Raw genomic sequence first — 22,180 nt, 5'->3', positions numbered from 1 at the left:
TCAGACCAGGTCCTATCTCACCTACCCATCTATGAAGTGTTAGTTAACCAAGTGCCTGCTGTTACTAAGCTTTAACAGTAAAAAGGATATTACACTGCACAAATTGGCAGTGAATATTGCTATGCAAAATGTGGCTAATAATGCCACGTTGTTTGAGAACAAATGTGGTGGATCCTGTTGCTGAACAGGAGGAATGCGCTAGGCAGATAGGCTTTGTTTTCTTTCATCCTGATTTTCTTTAGGGAAAATAATTGAAAAATAATAGAAGTGTGTTATTAATGTTGTAATATGTATATGATTGATTCCCTTTATTTGTTACATTTTCACATGTATTCAATAAATAAGACTTATTTAATAAATTTAATGTATTGCAAAATGGTACAAGCAGGACCATGATCCTCCCCTCCCATTGAAGCTTTCTGGGGCCAGAGTCTTGGTGGCAGCCTATAAGTACATCAGGAATATGCATCAGGATCTGGGGGAACACCTGTTTACCAGAGCACCCCCAGGGATGACAAGGTCCTATGGTCACAAACTCCTGCAAGGCCATTTTAGACTGAACATAAGGAAAAAAATTCTTCACTGTCTGAGCCCCCAAGGCCTGAAACAGACTGCAGCCAGAGGTGGTGCAAGCACCAACTCTGGACACTTTCAAGAATCAGCTGAATGCTTATATTGCTGGGATCCTTTGACCCTAGTTGACTTCGTGCCCTCAGGAGGTCACCCTCCCTTCCAGCACAAATATCTATGAAATCTATAAAGTCTATGAAATCTTAAATGAGGCTTCTTTTCTGCCTGATTCGGTTTATTGTAGAACGAGGGATGTGGTCCCGGCATGTAATTTTGGAGGCCACGTCATTTAGAGCAGTGAATGGGAGGTCTGAAAACAGGAAGTCGTGACCCCCTAAGCTCTGGGCTGCTACTGATTTATCATGCAGCACTAGTGGACAGCCACTTTAGTAGAAATTTGGCTCGTTAGTCTTCAGAAATGTACCCTCAAGTCCAGTGTTCAGAAGTCCCCTATGCCGTCAAGCTTCAGCTCTAGGAGAGGGAGAGTAACACCTACCTGTTTCTAGTGTGCGCAGGGAAGATTGATTAATATTCATGCAGCAGAGTTATGATAAAAGGATAAGTTGGGAAGTTTGTTTAAAGGACTCTGCCAACTCTCCCTCTCCATGTTCCTTCCGCCACGCAGCTTCAGAAAGGGAATCAGTACCTCCTCAATTTTTTTCTGTGGCCGTGTTTTTCATAGGAAATGTTATAGCATTTCGACAAAAACAAAACAGAAAAAAACCCAACTGGTTTTCTTTTTCAAATGGAGGACATTTTCGTTTAATGGGGCTTGAAGTGTTTACAGGTGTTTCCTCATGGGTTCATATTTAGTGACCCCAGGGACCTAAAGATTCTCGTAAGGCAGGAGAAAACACTGAGCTCACACTTGTGTTTTAAAAGTGTTGAACATGAAAGGGCCAGATTGTCACCAGGGGTAAACTGGCGCAGCTCTGAGGCAAGTAGTCATGTCGATTTACACTAGCTGAAGTCTGGCCTCAGTTAGGCACATCTTAAACCCAAGAGAAGATCCAAATCTTATTCAAAGGTTTTCCTGCTGTAGAACCCCACAGGCCTGTTTTGCACACCTCACTCAGAGAAAACTCCCATCGGCCGCCGGTTCTGGGTCTTCATATTTGTTTAAAAAATGTTTAGGTGATCCACGGTGTTTCTTATGCATAATATCTTCCAGAACCCCCTGGCCTTGGAGAAACTGTATAATGTGGTGAAGAATAACACAGAGTAAAGGAAAATATAAAAGTTCTTGTGGTTGGAGGATGTGATGACATCACACACACAGCGGGAACTCAGGGCTTTTAAAAAGCTGAAAGAAACATCCTGACAGGCAGTTATCACATCCCTTGTACAGGAGTAAAACACATTTAGCAATTAAAAAGCCAACCCATCTTCTGCAAAGAGAAAAGACTCCGTCCCGCCACAGAATATGCACTGGCAAAAATGTAAGTGAGTTCTGATTGCCTTTGTTTTTCGTAACTACAATGAAAAATAATGATCATATGAATACTGTCGCTAAGTCAGCATCAGACTAGCACAGGAGATCAGACCATAGTCACTTATTGAGACATGTACAGCTTAAGAAAGACAAATATTAAGATGTGTGATGCTAATTTTCCAGCCTGGATAGTAACACAGGACAGCATCACTGCTTTGTTGCTGTTAATCATTCTGAATCAAATGGAAGACTATGATTCATAAAAACAGTAACAGGATACAAGGTATTCTATCAAAGATCATAGTGGTTATTTACCACAGAATTTTCCTTTTAAAAGTGAAACCTGTGATAAATCTTATTTTTGTATCTGGTTTTATGTAAACACAACTTTTTACCATGAATTATATCACCCAGTCAGGGGACTATCAATTTATTTCAATATCTCAACTTGCAAATTATGCTCATATGTTTAAGGCTAGATCCTCAGTAGGAAAACAGAAGGGTGCCAATAGGACTAGGCCACAAGTTGAAGAGCTGGTCAATAATTATTACCTTTTATTAAAAATAGACTGTATTGCCAGCCACTCTGTTTATCTTCTTATATACTGCAAATCTTGAAAGAGAGAGTAACCTATTGAAAAAGGTAAGGAATAAACCGGAGTCAAAGCAGTACAGTTATGAGTTAACAGGAAGTAAACATATTGTCATTATAAAAATTGTATCAATGGCTTTGTTTAAAAAAATAATGTCGTGCCATTTGGCGGCACTTTTCTCAGGGAATTTAGTGATTGCTGTCATACAGGTAGAATTTGCTCCTTTTCTTTCCTTCTTTTATTCTCACCATGCATATTTCTATAGGTAGTATTTGTTTTTGCAACTGTGAGGATATCCTCTACCCCACCGTACTCTACGCTATTTATTTAACTGGTACTAAAGCATACCTGAGTGGAAAGGACTAATTTTGTAAACATTTTTCAGTGATTTGACTAACATGGAATAAAAATGAAGCTTCTTTTCCATTCTGTTATAGATGAAAGATTATACAAAAACCAGTTTTATGTACATCTATTATTTTGAGGTAATCAACAATTATGCACGTTTTCTTTGGATCACAAATGTAAATATTTTTCCTTTGTCTTTGAATTTTTTTGGAGGGAAGCGGGGGGTAGCGAGAATCACTTTTATAATTATGCTATGGGCTACAAAATCAAGTAGCAAGGAAATATTAACACACTGGAGTGCTTCAGCGATTTATTTCTTCTCATCTTTCCCAATCTTAATAATCATTGGTGCATTTGGTGTGGAACTGGGGTTTTAAAAATGTGTTGCAAAAGATTAGCTTCTGTGCATCTTAGCTTTTAGGTACAAGAAGGGCATGTATTCAAGGTTTAATGGCTTTGGTAGTCAGAATGACCAGCCATGCCGAATGCTATGGTATGTGATTTAGATGCACACGTAACTTTTTCAAAGGTGAACAGGAATTGCAGGCCTAGGTCAGGGGAGATGACTGCAATATGAAGAGTTGGGTGCTTCCTTCTGGCAGACTGCAGACAATGCAGCCTCTGCGCAATACCTTCCCCAAGTTCCATCCCCAGAGCGCCTCATTACTTTTCAGACCTAGACTCAATTATTATAGCAATACTTCCTGGATATGTTAAGAAGTAGCAAGTACCTTGATAGGTTTCCCTAACTAGGGAAAACTTTTCACAACAAGCAATAAAGTGGCCAGTGGACGTGCTATAATTCTGTCCAGTCCAGATAAGTGTTGTGGGTGGCTAGCTGAGTTCTGGTTTGCAGTGATGATTTTTGCTACTGACATTTTATTGTATGCCTAAGTACATATTAGGGTACGGAAACCTATGGTTTACCCTTGTTTAAATCTAAATTAATAGTTACTTTCTAGAAGTGAAGCCCCTGAATTTTTAATAAGCTCACCACCTCCTGTTTCAGTGTAATATGGAGTTAACTGCTTTAGTTTTCTCTGGAGGGAGGAAGAAGCCTCAAGTGGTTAGGAAACTAGGCTAGGGTTCAGGAAATCTGAGATCCCTTCCTTGCTATACCACAGTCTTGCAGTGCTCCGATGGATGAGTCACTTAATCTCTCTGGGCCTTGTTTCCTCCCTGACAAATGGGGACAATACTTCCCTGCCTTACAGAAATGCTTAAATACAAGAAGGAGACAGTGAGTTGTTCAGACGTAACAGTAAAACGGGCTGTAGGCGGATAGATAATAATCAGTTTGACGGAGCTGTTTGTCTCTTCCATGCAATTTTGAAGAGCAGATGATGCGTTACCCTAAATGTGAACTTGGAACGTCATGGGGATCGCTCTCTCTTGCTGCATGCACAGTGCTGCACTGCCACTTATCTAAACAATTAGCTTGTCCAAGCTAATAACTCAGGACTCGATCTTATAGACAGCTGTTGGGTTTGGCAGTCTCCATTCTTCAGGTAAATTGCTTTCTTATGAGTTACTCTTATGTTCTGTGATCGTGAAATGTATGTATTGCAGAATCACAGAAAAGGAACAGGGAGAAATACATGTCCGTGGAAAAGTAGCTTTAATCCCAGCCATTATTTCCTAGGGAATTAATCATCTGCTAATGTGGCTACTAAGCAGGATTGAACCTAAAGGAGATAGGGACCCAAATGCCAATGAAAGTCAACGGGATTCTGGCACTTGCCTCTGTAGGATTCCTTTTGCCATTAGTCTCTTAAGGAAAGTCTGTTCAAACCCAAATGCCAAATGCAACTTCAGGTACTTGCTTACCTCAGTGATGAGGATGGAATAAGGACCTGAATAGAATAAATGTAGCTATAGCGACGGACAGCTAGACAGCAAAGCAATACACAAAGACCACTCTTGTATTAAAATTGTCTGGGTAGATTTGCAAATCCTGTCAAGGCCATGGTGCTGAAATGTCATAGCACTTAGGTCAGAGCCAGCAATATTTGCTCAGTCCCTGTATCTAGGGGGAAGATGCCAAGAATGGAATTTGAGAGCTCACCTTAGGTTTTACAGGGAAACTGGAAAGATGCAGTTTCATAGTTGGTAGGGTCGGAAGGGACCTGAGCAGATCATCGAGTCTGACCCCCTGCCATGGCAGGAAAAAGTACTGGGGTCAAACGACCCTGGCAAGATGTTCATCTAGCCTCCTCTTAAAGACCCCCAGGTTAGGAGCCGGCACCACTTCTCTTGAAAGTTGGTTCCAGATCCTAGCCGCCCTGACCATGAAGTAGCGCCCCCTGATATCTAGCCTAAATCTCCCCTCTGCCAGCTTGTGACTGTTATTCCTAGTCACTCCTGGTCATGCTCGGGGGAACAGGGACTCCCCCAATGCCTGCTGGTCCCCTCTGACTAGTTTGTAACAGGCCACAAGATCCCCCTCAGCCTTCTCTTGTGGAGGCTGAACAGGTTCAGGTCCCGTAGCCTCTCCTCGTAGGGCCTGCCCTGCTGCCCCCGATCATGCGAGTGGCCTCCTCTGGACCCTCTCCATGTTGTCCACATCCCTCCTGAAGTGCGGCGCCCAGAACTGGATGCAGTACTCCAACTGCAGGCTGACCAGTGGCGCGTAGAGGGGGAGGATCACCTCCTTGGATCTGCTCGAGGTGCATTTGTGGATGCATGACAAGGTACGGCTGGCCTTCCTGACCGCATCCTCGCACTGTCGGCCCATGTTCATTTTGGCATCAGTGATGATTCCAAGATCTTTTTCTGCCTCTGCACTGATGAGAAGGGAGTTCCCCAGCCTGTAGGTATGCTGCTGGCTCTTCCTCCCCAGGTGCAGCACCTTGCACTTGTCAGTGTTGAAACCCATCTTGTTCTCATCCGCTCACCCCTGTAACCTGTCTAGGTCCGACTGCAGCCTATTCCTCCCTTCTAGTGTGCCCACATCCCCCCGCAGTCTGAAAGGAAAAGAACTTGAGAACAGTAAGAAGTACAACAGGAATGGTACCAGCCCCACTTGTTTCCCAGCTCTAAGGGATTGAAGGCCACAAGAATGACACAAGATTTAAATACATGTGCGCTGATTTGAAGGGAATTGTCTTATGGCTGCTGTTTATTATTAGTGTCACAGCAGAGGTTTAAGCCAGGCCAGGAGTCCTTTGTGCTAAGCACTATATAGATGCACTGCAGAAAACTCATCCTTGCCCTAACCAGCTCACAGCCTAAGACCTGAGCCTCCAAGGACTTCTGCACAAGCTGTGCTTTCTTCACGGGTAGCAGTGCCCTTGAAGTCCTTGCACAGACAGTGTACGCGCCTCTGCAACCATGGGGCCCAGTGCATCACTTTTGCAGACTAAGTGCAGTGTAGCATGAAAGAATCCCCACCCACGGCAGAATACAGTTGACTGTTAGGAGTTTCCCATGTTTTTGCAGGAATCGGATTCTGGTCAATGGATTCAAACCCTTGTTATAGCTCTAACTTGATCAAAATTAACAGCCACAGAGTGGGGAAAATGCTGCTCCCTCTTTTTCGGTGATTTTTTGGGGGGAATAGCTTTAATGGCTTATTTGATTTACAGGTAAGATTTTTCCAAAGTTTTGGTGATAAAGTTTTAAAAAGCACTGAAGTGATGTGGGAACCAATGCAGTCCATCAATCTCAGGCTCCTAAATCATGTAGGCATGCAAAATAGAATTTCTAAAAGCCTCTACATTCAGTGGAATTTCAATGGGAGCTGCAGGCTTAATTTCCCTAGGCACCTTTAAAATGACTTTTTAAATCACATGAAGCTTTTACTGCACATAACAACAGATTTGAGGTTTTAGACACCCTTCGAAAGTATTAGATAACGAGACTGAAAGCTGAAACTGCCATGTGTTGCGTCTTGTGAGTCCTAGATTTGGTAAAAACACTCTGGGAAACATGGATAGGACAAGAATCAAGCACGTGGGTGTTGCAAAACCCAGGTGTCAGGCTCTGTGAATGACCATATTAGCAATTAAGTGGAAATCTTGTTCTACTAAAATGGAAACGCTACTGTGGGCTATCGATAGGTATTAGGAGGTGGGGGATGAAACCCACAGGCCAGTCACTTTTCATAAGCAGATCTCAGTTTTCTCTATAATGTGGGTTCTGAGTTTCTGAAAGCTGGACATTTTTTACTGACTCCTGTTGGCTTCAGTGGACCCTGCATCAGACCCTGAATGTCCGCAGGTGTTTTCTAGCTGCTCTCTGCAGCGGTGAAAGCAGCAGGTGTCTTTGGCAGGCACTCCACATGGGTCCCTATGTCTCATCAGAGGGTCCTGTAAGTTTAGCGTCCATCAGTATAAAAGCAAAGCTAAGATCGCTTTTGTGGCTCTGCATCAACTTCTTGTAATCACTGGAACGGGTGCCCAGGCCTTTCACTTTGTTTTCCATCAGACAGACTGGACAAAAGCTTTCTCACAGAACCAGAGGTGAACAACCTGTAAAAAGCAGGATTCTCACGAATCTGAGTAGTTAGTAGGCTCAAACGGTGGAGCAGAAGACAGGGCTGATCGGAAGCTGCATGAGCTAAGGCAAAGTTTATTCCTTGCTGCTCCTTACAATGCCACTAATCACGTTATTCAAAACCAGTGTAAGCATGAACACAATAAAGATATCGGGCATAATTCTTTTATCACTTGTGCTACTTTACCTTTGGGTAACTCCACTGACTTTAGTGGTTGCTGCTCATTCATTCCAGTGGACAAGAGATTGGAATCAGTCCCAATCAAACATGATCAATAAATGCACGGTTGCATTTGAGGAAGGTTCAATGTTTGGTTTATTGATTCGCAGTGTTAATTAGGCTCAACAGTCCCCAGCATTCATGTCCTCATGTTTTGCAATGAACCACCACTTTGGTACCTTAGCTTTTGCTCAAAGGGAATTTTTTTTAAATTGTAGAGCAAACACTCTGCTTAGACGTTTGCTTAGCGCTTTGCAGTTAACTAAATGTTTATTGAAATACCCACCCCTATTGTGACCAACAATGCATGCCATAATCCACTCCTAACCAGCTCTAATTGTCAGCATTGCTTATAATAATACTGTAATGCTTCATGGGAAATTGAGAATGTGACCCATACTCAGAAGCTGCTGCGTGTTTGCTCTTGTGAACAGGCTATAACATGCAGAGATGTGGCTCTGGGTCATGTTATCGCAGCGTTCCAGGAGAAACAGGCATGTCCATGTCAGTCAGACAACCTACTGACAGAGTGGTAAATCAATGGATAATTCTCTTCCGTGAAGTTCTGTCACTTAAATGCAATGAAGAGAGAATATTCATGCTTGATATCCTCTGTTGTCTAGTGGGACATTAGCCAGGTCAGTTAGTAATCTGCCTCCAGCTCCATCAGAGCATGTGGTTTTGGTCTGGGTCTGAAACCAGTGGGCGTGCTTACATCAGACATTTACTGAGGACTTGACAAATTAGCTCCACAGTAAAACGTCACTCTCTAACCATGCGGTACGATTAGGATGGAGTTATTTAGCACCCATGCAGCGTTATTAGGATGGAGTTATAGTACTGCCAAACACAAGTACTGTTCTATGGTGGAGTTATTTACTCTGCTGCACTGCACATGTAGATGCTGGCATAGCTGGCTGGGGTACATGGGTGCTTCAGTGCAGGGCTGCTTGCTGGCTAGTCCCACACTGAACCACCCTTGTGCCCCAGCCAGCCCCTCCACAGCTCCTCCGCAGCCAGGCCATGCTACCCCAGCTCAATGTCCTGCAGTTCTGGGCACATATGTAAATGCTACACCTGGGAGCAATAAACTCCATCACAAACTGCACTGGAGTTTATTCCATTGCACTAATTTCACATGTAGGCTTGCCCAGTGATGCTTATCCTGGTTCTTCTTCAGGCTTAAAAAGGAAGGTTGGTACCAATAGAACAAAGGACTAAATCCTGGTCCCTGTCTCATGGTGGAAGCATGTGGGTAGGCTTTTTAGGATATTCCTTCTCTGGACTGCTCAGATTGTAAGGCAGAAGGGGCTAAGGCATGCCGTGGCCAATGAAGCCACTAAGGGAAGACGGAATCGGAGTAAATAAACTTCCTGGAGTGGCCTGTAAGAAGTGTATTTCATCAGCGTGAGATGCTTTTCACTGAGGTCTGTGGGACTTGGTCAGAAAGGATCACTGTGAATCAGAATATCAGGAACACAAAAAGAACCATGTTGGCTGTCACAGATGTCTGTACCACATGCTGAACCCTTTCCAGCACCTGCTAAACCCAAAACTGCAACTGTCTGAAAATAGCATTGTTAGTTTGAATAATCAATATAAAAATATTTAAAGACCTCTGAAAGGGATTGACTCTCCAAGGCCAATGTAAAGCAAAGATGTGAACAAGGATGATACAAGGTTTATAGTGTTATATAACTACTGCTGAATTGACATCGGTATCTTACTGTAAGCAGGCAGTGATTTAGAATCAGTGCATCAGGCTTGTATATACATAGCTTAGTGTAGTTTCTTTTCTTTTCTTTAAAAAAAACAAAACACAAACCTAGCGCTCTCTGTGCCTGACAAAGGTGTCAGCAGTTGCTTTGTACAATTCAGTTTTCAAGACTGGAGCCAAAAAAGTCAGATTGGTTTGTTAATCGAACGCCTGGATCTTTTTTGTTAGTCACGTAACTGTTTGCTTTTCTCTGTTAGTGCAAATAAGAAAATATTTCCATTGTATTTTTTCTGTAGTCTTTTTTATTATATTGAAGAGGTAACCGGAAAGGAAAAAAATATTTACACTAGTTGTGCTGATAAATTGATAAGCTTGTCATGTAAAGAAACACTAAATCTTCTGAAACTCTGAGAAGTGTGTCACTTGCTGTTGTAGGCAGCCAGGCATGCAAAAACCCTTACAGATCAGCAATGTATTTCAAAGTGAAAATTGCCATGATGGGAAACTAGTCTAAAAGGACAGAGGTTTGGTCCATGTGTCATATACGTATGCAGGGCAGTGAGGGCATTCAGTGATCTGAATCTTTTTTTCTGCCTTGGGCCATGCAATTTTCAGATAGCTGTTCTTATTCACTTCTCATCTTAGCAATAATTATAGCTGGAATGCTGGAAACTGAGTGGTACAGGAGTTTGGTTTTAAGTCTTATGAAGAAGTATTTTAAGAAAATCACAGTCTCAGTGCCAGTTTAAAAGCACCAGCATGCATGTTGGGGTTGATTATTAAGAAGGAAAGCTCCTAAAAAGGCTCCATGGGGGAAACCCCACACACAGAATCAGGTGCTGGCAAATCTTTGAGCAAAGTATTATAACTTCTCACTCAGCAGTTTGATAATGTTGGGCTCGGAGCTATGGCAATACCTCAAATAAATACTCCTCAGCACAGGGCGACAAAAGGAATTGAAGACTGAAATATACAAAATCACTGCTGGAGCCATTAATCTGCCCAGCTTTTCTCTCCTCTTTGCCAAGGTATCTAGTACAATGTGTTCTCAAGGCTCTTGCAAACCCATGATCCAGGCTTTGGGCCTGCTCCCAGCAAAGTGAATGGCAAGATTCCCGCTGACTTCATTGCCAAGACTTATACTGGCTTCAGTGCCAGCAAGGCCAGTCTGATTTTTTTCCCCAAGAATAAGTGCAAGAAGAGAAGAAGTGGAAAACAGTTAAATGTGTCAACCTTGATTAGTCTTAGATCATAATAGTCTTCAGTAGGGACCTAATACAAAACCTGCTGCTGCTGGTGGAAGGACCCACCATGTCTTCAGTCAGCTTAATCCCTAAGTACTCCCTCTTATTCCATTAGTGCCTGGCCTGGGAGGGCTCTTCAGAGACCTGAAGTGAAACAATATTGACTTTTTTTGTCTTTGTCTCTTGCCTGTTTGTCCCAAGTTCTAGTGGGGTGAGTGAACTGAGCTTGCAGTAATCTCCATCCACTGTTTGAGCGATAGCTCAGCATTCTCAGGATAGTTCTCTGAGCTAGGTGTTTGTCAGGATTGGTGCCAAATGTTCCACAAAACGACGAGTGATGACATTGCCAAACAAACCCCTGGAGGTTTGCTTCTGCTGGTGTAAGAAGAGGCAGGCTCACTAGAGCAATAACGACATGCAGAAATCTTGCTAACATTCCCTCTGGCTGTGATGGACTCTGGATTAGACCTGCAGATATTTGTACTGTTTTGACTGCTAAAAACAGCTGCTAACCTGGGTTAAAAGCTTGGGAAGCAAGATTTATAGCTGTTTTGCATTGTGGGAGCCCTGTCAAGCCGCTGAAACAGTGTAAATGAACCTGGGCCATTTGTTTGCATTCGTCTTCTCAGTTTTGCTAAGCCTTTTTATTTATTTTTCTTGAATATATTCACATGCATCTTTGTACCCACACAGCACCTAACACAGTCAATCACCGAGAAGCCTCCTTTGAAGAGTGTAGAGCCAGGGCTCCTTTATTTTTTAAACAAAACTTGCACCCGAAGCTGAGGAATGCAATGCCCATGCTTGTTTAAGTGAGAAAAGTACCTGACTTTGTAGAACATCACCTTTCCTCGGGTTGCTTTTCATTTCTAACCATCCTCTTTCTTTGCTTTGCCCAACACCAAAGCAAGGAATCATTTTTTCTGCCGCTCTTCTATAAGGCTCAGACACCATGTGCCCCCAAGCAGTCAAAAAGCAGCTGCACCAGCTTTATTTTTATTTCTGGAGGTCAGCTCTGGGGGAACCGAAATACTTGCTGCAGACTTGGTCACATTTGTTCAGGTTTTCTGGTTATTCTGCTAAAACAGGAAGCTCTGAATTGGTATATTTATCCGCCTTTACAGTAAGTGGCTCCTTGTTTTCCCCACAAAGTTGGGGCCGGGTACTGCCCCCTTTACTTAAAGCGAGCAGTGCACTAATCTGCAATGGAGACCTTTGAAATTAGTGGGACTTCTCAGAGCATAAGGCAGAGCTCAGTCCCTGCTCAGCTGCAGTCAAGGGCAGAACTCTAGCAAGGTGACATGCAGCATAATAATGGGAGGAGAATATGGCCATCAAAAGGTTCAGGAAATTATAAATTAAATCATTTCTAAATGCAAATAAACCTAATAGACTAGGGAAAGCATCGTGATCATCATTCCCTTCCATTCACTATAATCAGTCTCCAAGTTGTTGATACTGGGAGATTAGTCGTGATATTTCTGGGATGGGAAATGTTTTCTTATTGCTTCTATGGTCCTGTGACGGGCCTGGCTCCTTGATCAGGACATGTCTGCACAACAGCAATTGCAACAACTGCAAATTCACCTCCAACATGGCTACACAACAGCTGCCTGGTGCAGAACCTCTTTTTAGGGAAAGGATGAGAACATTTTAAACCCCTCTTTGGAATGATATCTAGTATCACCACTATTTACAAGAGCCTTTCAACATGTTATGATTAAATGAATTTGGATGCAGCAGCTAGCCCTTCCCACTGAAATGCAGCACTTGGATGAGATTTCCTTGCTGAAGCAGCAATCCATTTATGCATTAGGGAAGGGTAGACAGAAGGGAAGGTCCCAGGCTTGTCCAGGTCTCTAACATGAGTTTAGTTGCTCTTTTAGGGGGGAGAAAAGAAATGCTTGGAATTTAACTTTCAGTGCCATTCTTGAGGCAGCTTTACAACAGCCAAATGTTTGAAGCACTTCTTACATTTTAAGATCAAGACGCACTCATGTCCTGTCCAAGACATGCCAGTCCCCTTCCTGTTAAGTCAATGCTCACTTGCAGCAACAACCTCTTAATAGCAACATTTCCTCTGGTAACAATTTCTGTAGTATGCATTCAGCATCAGTGACAACCGTTTAGGAGCAATGTAGCACTGGGGCACCAACATCTTGAAACTAAGGGGTAGAGAGACTGCATTAGTCCATGAAAGGTTTGTTCAATATTAGAGTGAATCCACCTGGGAGTGTGCATCATGGAAAGTCCCTGAAAATCAGTGGAACTTACATGAGCAGAGGATCTGGGCCTCTCTCTTTATACAAACTGCAGGTAAAACCAGTGTGGCTTTTAGGGGCCACATTCTTTTCTGGTGGAAATTGGGATAGCTGCTCTGGCTTCGATTGAAGCTATGTCAGGTTTTGCTAGCTGAGAATCTGGCCCAAGAGCTACATACATGTAGAGGAATTCAGCTTTATTCATATCGTGTTCTCCAGCGGAAACAAAGAAACCCATGAAACGCTGATTAAAATGCAGGGTTGATTTGCACAGGCAACAACCTGACTGCATTTCAGTGGTTGAACTGACATTATAACAAGGTTTTAGGCAAGTTTGATTTTTACAGCAAATCAGCAGTGTTTTGGCTTCCCCCTTTATTTTTAATTTTGCAAGCAATTCATAACCAGATGCTCTTGTGCAGCAGTGTTCCAGAATGTAAATTGTACATGGGCTGACTGGCACATATTTCAGTAGGGTTCACCAAATTCACTTTTCCAGAACCCCTGGACATCAAGTCCCCACCAGGCCTCTGTCTTGCTTAAGTCTCATTTGAGCCTTATTGTCAGGGTGTTGGTAGCACACATATCCTCTGGATTGGGGAGAATTTCATCTGTAAAGAGATCAGGAGGTAGAGGGAGGGAAGGCAAAGTATTAAACCTTTAAAACTTTCCGGGACCTATGTTTTATATCTTAAAACAGAAGAACAAGATAGCCTGTCCAGATATTTCTGCTGCATTTGAAAATTCTGTAATAAATATTAAAACAATTAAAATATCTATTACTTTAACAACATGTATAGACGAGAGAGAAGCAGAATGAACTCAAATCATTTTGTTTCATCTCATGAAGAATATGTTGTATCTTTAAATAAACATTGTTTGGGTTGAATTATATTTTAAATTAAATATTTGATATGGACTTAAGTATATTCAGTTATACTCAAATATAGAAGCTGGTCAGAATCTTTAGAAAGGGAATTTATTCAGCTGATGTATTTACAAACCAGAGTTCCTTGGAAGTGCGGCAGCTCACATCTTGATATCAGTGGTTTTATAAATATCATAGCTTCCTGAGTTTTCATAAAATGCAGCCTCCTTGTGCCATTAATTACCCTGAAATTATAGCCTGATAAGGCTCAATAATATCAAGTACTTAAGTACTGTACTTTCCTCTGACTCAAAATGTCACAAGACTTTGTGATAGGCTTTTTCACTGGTTGCCAGCTCAGTTTTTCCAAGTGGATCTCTGCAGTTTATTGGTTTAAACCTGTGATCTGCCATTGTTATACCTGGCTGCAGAGCAAGAAGAAATCAAAGGAGCACTCTGAGAAGCGGGAAGGTTCAAAAGAAAACACCGTTAAATTAAGTGGATTGTGTAAGCAGTTAGCTGCCACAATTCACACGCAAGCTAAGCACCTTCCAGTCCTGCTGGCAAGCAATAAACAAAACTTCATTAAAAAATGAATGGGACTTCATTCAAGGTAATACAAACAGTGTTCACTATTTCAGAGAGTACTGGAGTGTGTGCTTAGGATGAATTATGTGCTAAGTTATTTTTATACTATGGTCAGTGCTAGGCACCCAGCAACCTGTTGTTGTTATCCATACATTACAACACAGGGGTCAGATTCTTCCTTTATACACATGTGTTCTTTTATACACATCGATATATATAAAATGCTACATGGATTCACAAGTAGAAGTATATAGTTTATTATATGTATCTATATGTATATGATGACTTGTGTGTGCACGTGCATATCCACACAGATGTAAATAATGCAGTTTCACATGTATAGTTCATCTCCATGCCCTGGAGGAACACAGCATAATTCTACAGCTTTTGTTGATGTAAAGGTCAGGAATATTGTGCTGTGTAATAGTAATCACTTTTCATGAGTTACCACATCCTCCCTGGCTCTTTAAATGACTAGACTGGTATCTCTATTTGTTTAACAGAATCAGCTCACTATGCACCATGCACAGTGTAACCCAATTCCCATAGTCTTGTTTGGGGGCGGAAGAATCTCTGGGCCTAGCTCTCAGACCTACCCCGATCCTGTGCTCTGCTTAGAGTGCCGTGCTGAGGACTGATCCCCGAGGTTGTGGCCACAGGCTGCTGGGGAACAATGTGATGTGATAGCCATCAGCCAAGACTGATGACTATGAAGCGGGCATAGGTCTGGAGGCTTCCCCTGGCAGCAGGTTGCACTGATTCCCAGGGCAGGGACCTCTGGAGTGGAATGTGTTAAGAGGGCAGACTGCAAGGGAGAGCATGGCACTGGGGCTTTCTGAGGTGGAACTGGGTTTGTGAAGATATTTGAGACAGAAGCAAAGAAAAATAAATGTCATTGCAATATATTTCTCAGCCTCCACTGCAGAGCAGCAGCAGCAGCCCCGACCCTATCAGGGCGTCCGCGTCAAAGAACCTGTGAAGGAGCTCCTGAAGAGGAAGCGTGGGAACCTTCACAATGCCAACACAACGGCAGCGACAACGGTAAGAGGGGAATGAGATGCAAGTGGCAAATTCTTCCGTTCTGTCTGGATGGGAGCTCAGTCCTTGATCCCAGCCTGAGCTAACTGGGTCTGTGGTGACCACTTTTAGCTATCAGACAGGTTTTTGCATCATACACTGAATATAAGGAAAAACTTCTTCACGGTTCGTGCGTCCAGACTCTGGAATAGACTCCCAGTAGGGGTGGTGTATGCACCTACCCTGGAGATCTTCAAAAGGAGACTGGACACACACCTTGCTGGGGTTATTTGACCCCCACAGTCTTTCCTGCCCAGAGCAGGGGTGATCTCATGGGGTCCCGTCTAGCCCTAAACTTCTGTGAATCTGTGAAACACTGAACCTCTTTATCCTATTTTAATTAATTAGACCTCATGACCTCCCAGGAGGTAAGTAAACATTGTTATCCTTGGTCTATTGGCTCAGAAGTGTAAGGGACTGAGCAACTCTCCTGGCATTGAACTGAGGTTGACATATTCAGTCCATTGCAGGATCCTGCCTCTTGATGGACAGGACAAAGTGATTTTCCCACATGAGTTTGTATCTAGAGGCAGTGTCAGAACTGGGACTAAAACTTGGGAAGTGGATAGTGCACAGGCTGGTACTCGCATCACCAAGCTAGGTATCTGTCCAGGGTTCCCTTTTCATAAATGTGAGGTACACTGATATAATAGGGTCCTGATCCTTCCAAAGAGAAGGATTTTTTCAGGCTCTTTTGAAAATACAATCTTAAAATACCATCTTGAAATGCGTGCAAAATTTCTTGCATGCATACCAGCCTCTGGCTTCAGTCCATCCGATAAGTTCGCCACAGAGTTTGTTTTCCTGCTTCACAGTTGGCAGAAACTTCTACCTGTTATGAAGTAAAACAGGTACCAGACATCTTCTGCTCTGTAGAAAACATCCAAGTAAAGCATGAAAATTTTAAAAGCTACTAAAACCGTTAGAAAGACGGTTCTCTAGCTACTTCTTCCTTAGCCTTAGGTTAAGTGCATTCGTTCTTCCAAAAGAAAACACTTTGACTGGCTCCTCACTGAAAATGAAACTCCTTTTGTGGAACAGAGCAGCACAGCAAACCTCAGTGCCACAGATCTTGCACTTGGCCTCTGTACGAGGTTGTGCTTCACCCTGGAGCAGTTGCCAGTGTTTGTTCTCATATTTATTTGGCTAATGCGCAACTGGTATGCTGAGCCAAGCAGGTGCAATGAAGCATTGAATGGGAATGAATTTATTGTATTGATACTTCAGGCTTGGGCAAATGTTTCTCAGGAGAGATTGGGTTGAACAGTTACAGCAATAACTGCTATCTAAATGTTCTTTTCTGTTTTCCAGGTGGTTTTGCCCCATCAGCCACTACCATCCTATTCACCCATTGGTAATGCTTCCAAACGATTCTTTCCATTTGCTTATCCGCTTATTTTCAAGCCAGGCCTTTGGTTGATGTTTTGAATAATTCTAATCTTCTTTTACAGGCCAGCCTTGCATCGACATGGATGTCACAGCCTCTGCTTTGCCAGTTACTGAGGAAGGGGCATTGTGTTCTGGTTGGCTCTCCCAGCCTTCTCCTGCATCCCTCCAGCCCTTAACTCAGTGGACGACTTACCCAGATTACGTGTCACACGAAGCAGTCAGCTGCCCATATACAGCAGACATGTATGTTCAGCCGATGTGTCCCAGTTACACACTTGTTGGACCATCGTCAGTTCTGACTTACACCTCTCAGCCCCTGATCACCAACTTTGCGGTAAGCTGAAGATGCCACAAGTGAACAAAAGCCAAAATAGTTTCCCATAAAAACTGTGAGAAGCCTCTGATTTAATTGATATCTAAATTTACCCTTATTTCTTCGGTGGCTTTGCACCCATGCTGCATTCCCACATATTATCAAGAGATGTTTCTGCAGTAAAAGTTTCAGAAGTGGCACTGGAAAATCAGACCTATTTTCTTTTGCCAGAAGTAAATTTGAAGGGAGGATAGTTCAGAGGGAGAATACACCCTCAGTGCAACTGTCACAGGAACTATCTTTTCATGGTCTGAATCTCCCATGTGGTTCTCTATGTGAACTACAACTTCCAGTCGGTATTTTGTCTAATGTGATTCCCTCTCTGCTTGACCCTTAAAATTAAGGGGGATTATTCTGAGAATCATTATGGTTTGAAAGGGATGAAAAAAAGTGACTGCGCTGAAGTCGGACAGTATCCAATTTTCTCAACAAAGCTTTCATTTTCCAAGCTCCCACAAAGCCTGCAGCACTTACCACCTAATTAACGCACAAGCCATTCTGCATTGTTCTCTTGAGGCCTTATCCAACCAGCTGCCATTGAAGTCAATAGTGTGATTGCCCCTGATTTCACCAGGAGCTAGATCCGGCCCATACGCAATTTTTATCTTAGGAGAATATCGTTTGCAGTGGGAAAAGAATAATGGCAAGCAATAAAGTTCTGTTGCTATCAGATCTAGCTTAATGGGGATTCCTATGGCTTTGATTCATGGTGCACAAGAAGGTACAATTACAGTGAACCATAAATTATCATCTCCTGTTCAGATGCATAGAATATCAGCTATCAAATACACAATGGGCTCTGTTGTCTGGACAGTCCCATAGGGCAGAATTGCACTTGAACTTCTGGACTGAGTGTTCAGCTAGTGCTTCAACCTTTATTGTTCATTAGGATTTTTTAAAATAAAAATAAAACCATTCTGTGAAGTCAGGCAAAACTTTTCCTGTGAACTCTTCAAAAAACATAGCTTTTGTGTTCAGGGCCAATGTAATTTGTGAATTGGAGTCTGATTTCTGGTTGAAGCAAATGAAATGCTTGTTTTCCTTTTGTTTGCCTTTCTGAAAAAGGAGATAAAGTTCTGTCTGGATTGTCACAGACTGATCCTCCCTTCTTCCACCCACTTCTTCCTCCATTTTGCAGTTCAGCCACTGAACTGAAAAATTCAGGATCTCCTGGACTTCATTACCAGAGGGATTGTGTTTTCCCTAGCAAACCGAGTTATGCTTAACTGTATTTAGGAGTCGGTTGACATGATGCTGACCATGACTGTTTAACCTAGAGAAGGACAAGATGTGTTCAGCATTCTGGCTGTGTCTACACATTCAATTAATGTGCCTTAGGTAATGTTCATTAAATCTAATACCGGCATTGTGGGGTACTGGAAAGATGCGTTTTAGCCTATTTTAATGTGCATTAGGTAAAGAGCACTTTTTGGGGGGTGATGCTTTGATGCACATTAAAATAGGCTAACGTGCATGAAAGCACACATGTAGATGTGCCCTCTGTTGCTTACATGGCACATCCTATTCATACACTCACATGCTAACAGGGCACTGTCAAACAGGCAGCCTGTCCTAATCATGAACTGACAGCCCTGTAAGCTCACAAGAATCAAGGTGGACAGGAGGATAGAAAGATGGTGGGAGCACAGTTTGCACAAGTGTGTTCAGCAGTGTGTGATCCCACCTGTTGTGGCTTCCTGGTAGATGGGTTTTTAAAAGAGTTGCATCTCCCATTCTCATCTCCATGGGCACCTACACAAAGACAGGGAAAGGAGTGCTGGCAGCAAAACTGAGAAGCTCTTACTTTGATCTCTTTTGTACTTAACAGCCCAGAAGCACCACTCCAGCTGTGGTGCCTCAGCTGGAGGTGACAGACCAACAAGCACCTCTGACCTATTTCCCGTGGCCGCAACCCATCTCGGCATTACCTACATCAACCCTGCAGTATCAGCCAGCTTCCTCCACGCTTCCTGGGCCACAGTTTGTCCCACTTCCCATTTCCATCCCAGAGCCAGCCCCACAGGAACTGGAGGACGCGAGAAGAGTAATCAGCACACTGCCCATTGAAAAGCTGCTGCTAGAAGATGACGACAACGATACGTATGTTTTAAATAACACTCTCTCTGTCGAAGGGCTTTAAAGTCATGTATTTGGGGCCTGATGCTGCTTTCCTTGCTCACCCAAAACTTCAACTTGCAACACAAGTTTTGAGTGTAGAAGAAAAGTAGCTTTGGGCCATTTCTTTTCTTCTTAAGATGTTCCTGGCATTCCCCATTACTGTTCCCTTAGTATGAAAATTGAACTTGCAGTGAAATTCCCCTGTATGCAGAGGACAAGGCTTACGCATCATTAATGTGCTTACCATATTAACGTTTTCAAGTCGAGTGCTAGAGGTACGTAGATTTGGTGTTCGCTGTCAGCCCGGGGTGAATTTCATCCTGGGATGTGCAGGGTGGTCTCAAACTGACACAGGTGTTTTGGTAGCACGTTTGCTAATGCTGTAGTCCCCTTTTGTAGCATGTGGTAAGACACGCTTGCCTACAAAAGTATTAGCAGGTTTACTTTGCGGGTCTATTTTCTAGAGCTCTGCCGAAATATTACGTAGATCTATTTTTGCTTTGTTCACTCCACCAACTCCACTGCCACCCTTAAGTTGTTTCAGAAAGGGTCAGTTATAGTGCTGGGCCTGAAATGACATATCCTTGTAACTAGACCGCCTTTGGAAAATATTTATTCTACGTTTAGGAATAGTTCCACTCCTGTGTAAGCACAACTCGGTAGCCAAGCAGAAGGCTGATATGAGAAACACAACTGCTGCGACTTGGGCCTGTGCTGAGATGCAGCCGGTGCTCTGTATTGCTGCAGAGCTGCCCCCAAAGAATTGGGCACTTGCATCCTGATTTCATTCACCGAACATGGTGACCAAATTCTCAGACGCCTTTTGACCCAGAGCTACAGAATCAGCCCAGAGCTATTACACAGCAGTGAAGTATTTCCATGTGAAATGTTTCCCCATAACATTAGTGCATGGCTTTTCTGTAGTGACACAAAGAACAGACCCTGGGCCCATACCAGCCAAGGGGAGTTCTGCAAGGTGCAGCTCCACGACAGAAGGTCGTGGAAATAAATGACCTGCTAAAATCAGGCGCTTGGTGTTTCAACAAAGTGCAGGCAGGTGGCAATGCAGGCAGCTGGCAGCACTGCAGTTCTTTCTCTTCCTCTTGAGCCTTAGCCACTGGAATGATGATATATCATCATGATGTATGATACAACATCCCCTGAAACTGGGGATGGGTCACGTTAAATACCACAGCTGTTGAGGCCTCTAATGTATCTTATCAATATTCCTAGTATTTGAGAGTCTTTTAAAGTCATGGGCCTGAACAGCACCATCATGCTGGTTTATTTTTCTTCCCTGGAAAGCGAGCAGCATGCACTTCTCCCTGTAATGCAGTTGTAAAGAGCATTTTTGGTGTTCAATGGCACCATGCCACAGACCAAGATCCTTGCAGGAGGCTGTATCTCTTTTAGCATTTGCTAATTTTTTCTTGGATTTCCAAGGGGACTCCCAGCTGATGAACACAATTTCTCTGGGTTTTTCTGCTTCACAAAGCCCAGGATCTTCAGATGATTCTATATTTGGAAGAACATTTTGGACTGAATTTATTCAAAGGGCTGCTCCCTCACACTGTCATGAACTGGTGTCCAGTGCTCCATTTCTTAACCAGGCAATATTTCAAATGGCATCTCAGATTTTGCCTGAGTAAGGACTACAGGATGAGGTTGAAAGTCCATAAGAATTTCAAAGCAGGTTTCAAAATTAACTATTGGCAAATCTAAAGGATTTAAGCATCAGATCATATCAGCGATCATAAAGTTGTCTGAAAACTGCAGTCATTTTGGCTTATTGATGATATTAGTGGCTTAAATTTGCAGAAAAACCCAGCAAAGAAATTAACTAGCAGAGGCTTGGTTCACCACTGTTTACTCCAGGTTTGCAATGACAGCCAAGTTATCCTGGTCTAGGACTGGGGTGACACAGTTGTGAATCAGACCTGAGGTTGCTACAATTTGTGTTAACCTTCTTTGAGTTTCTTGTATGTAAAATCCCCTGGTGTGTACACAGTGATGATGTGTTGTCTGTGAATTTCTTTCTGGGTTGTTCTGTTAAATGAAAAAAAAAAGAAAAAAAACCTCAATAAAGATCTACAGTAACTTTTCTATGCCTAGAGTGTTTTCTTTTCCTAGCTGTGGCATTTGGCACACTATAACCATGCTGGTCTGAAATCAATAATGTTAGCTTGATAGCATATTTGCAGAAATGTAAACAGAGATTAGTGATTTGGCTTTGCACTGATTTTTGGAATATAATGTACACTGAACACGGATGCCAAGACCTGAAAGTGGTCTCAAAACCTGGCTCGCTGGAGTAGTCCTTACTCTTGCAAGTCATGCCTCTGTTCATGTTTGTATCATGATGCCTATTATCTCTATCCCTGTAGTGCCTACAGGCTTTCAGTGAGTGTGGGACATGTCACCCCAGCCTCTTTACAAACACATAGCAGGAGATGCCTCCTGTCTTGAAAGGCCTGAACTCTCAACGGGGAAGATAGACAAGTCAAGCGTCTGGGTGGAATAAAGCTGAGAGGTCTGCTGACCTCCAGTCCAGTGATTTTTATCTACCTGCTTGATCCTCACCTCCTAGGGAAGACAGAAAAGATTGGCATGATGGTGCATTAGCAGGATCAGGCCAAACTGCTGGTACAGCTGAAGCTCCACTGTGAAGCTGTGCAACGTTACCTCGGCAGACAATTGGTCTGTGTAATATCTCTGTATGCGCTTTGGACCCTGATTTGTTTCCTTCATATTGTGTCAGCCCTTTTGAAAGCAGATTCCTTTTTGCTAATTTGGCCAAGTTAACTGGCATCCTAATGCAGTTTGATGGATTGATAATGCATTAAGGTTTCAGCACCTTTGTGTTTTTTCTCTTGAGGTTGAAAGTCCAC

The 22,180-nt window shown here is 42.9% G+C and overlaps 1 protein-coding gene across 1 annotated transcript; it reads left to right on the top strand.

Annotated features, from left to right (window-relative positions):
• Nucleotides 1-1,777: 1,777 nt before the first annotated feature.
• On the top strand, nt 1,778-21,393 carry POU2AF1 (POU class 2 associating factor 1). Its single transcript, XM_019547100.1, has 5 exons — nt 1,778-2,009; nt 15,249-15,376; nt 16,724-16,766; nt 16,864-17,135; nt 19,003-21,393. Exons 1-5 carry the CDS (start codon nt 1,994-1,996, stop codon nt 19,312-19,314), a joined length of 771 nt encoding a protein of 256 aa, XP_019402645.1. The 5' UTR covers nt 1,778-1,993; the 3' UTR covers nt 19,315-21,393.
• The last annotated feature ends 787 nt before the right edge of the window (nt 21,394-22,180 follow it).

The sequence above is a fragment of the Crocodylus porosus genome, unplaced genomic scaffold, assembly GCF_001723895.1.
Source record: "Crocodylus porosus isolate Cpor-Errol unplaced genomic scaffold, CroPor_comp1, whole genome shotgun sequence".
Taxonomy (NCBI): Eukaryota; Metazoa; Chordata; order Crocodylia; family Crocodylidae; genus Crocodylus; species Crocodylus porosus.
The sequence above is the reverse complement of the archived record's forward strand: the minus strand, read 5'-3'. Positions and strand labels throughout refer to the sequence as shown.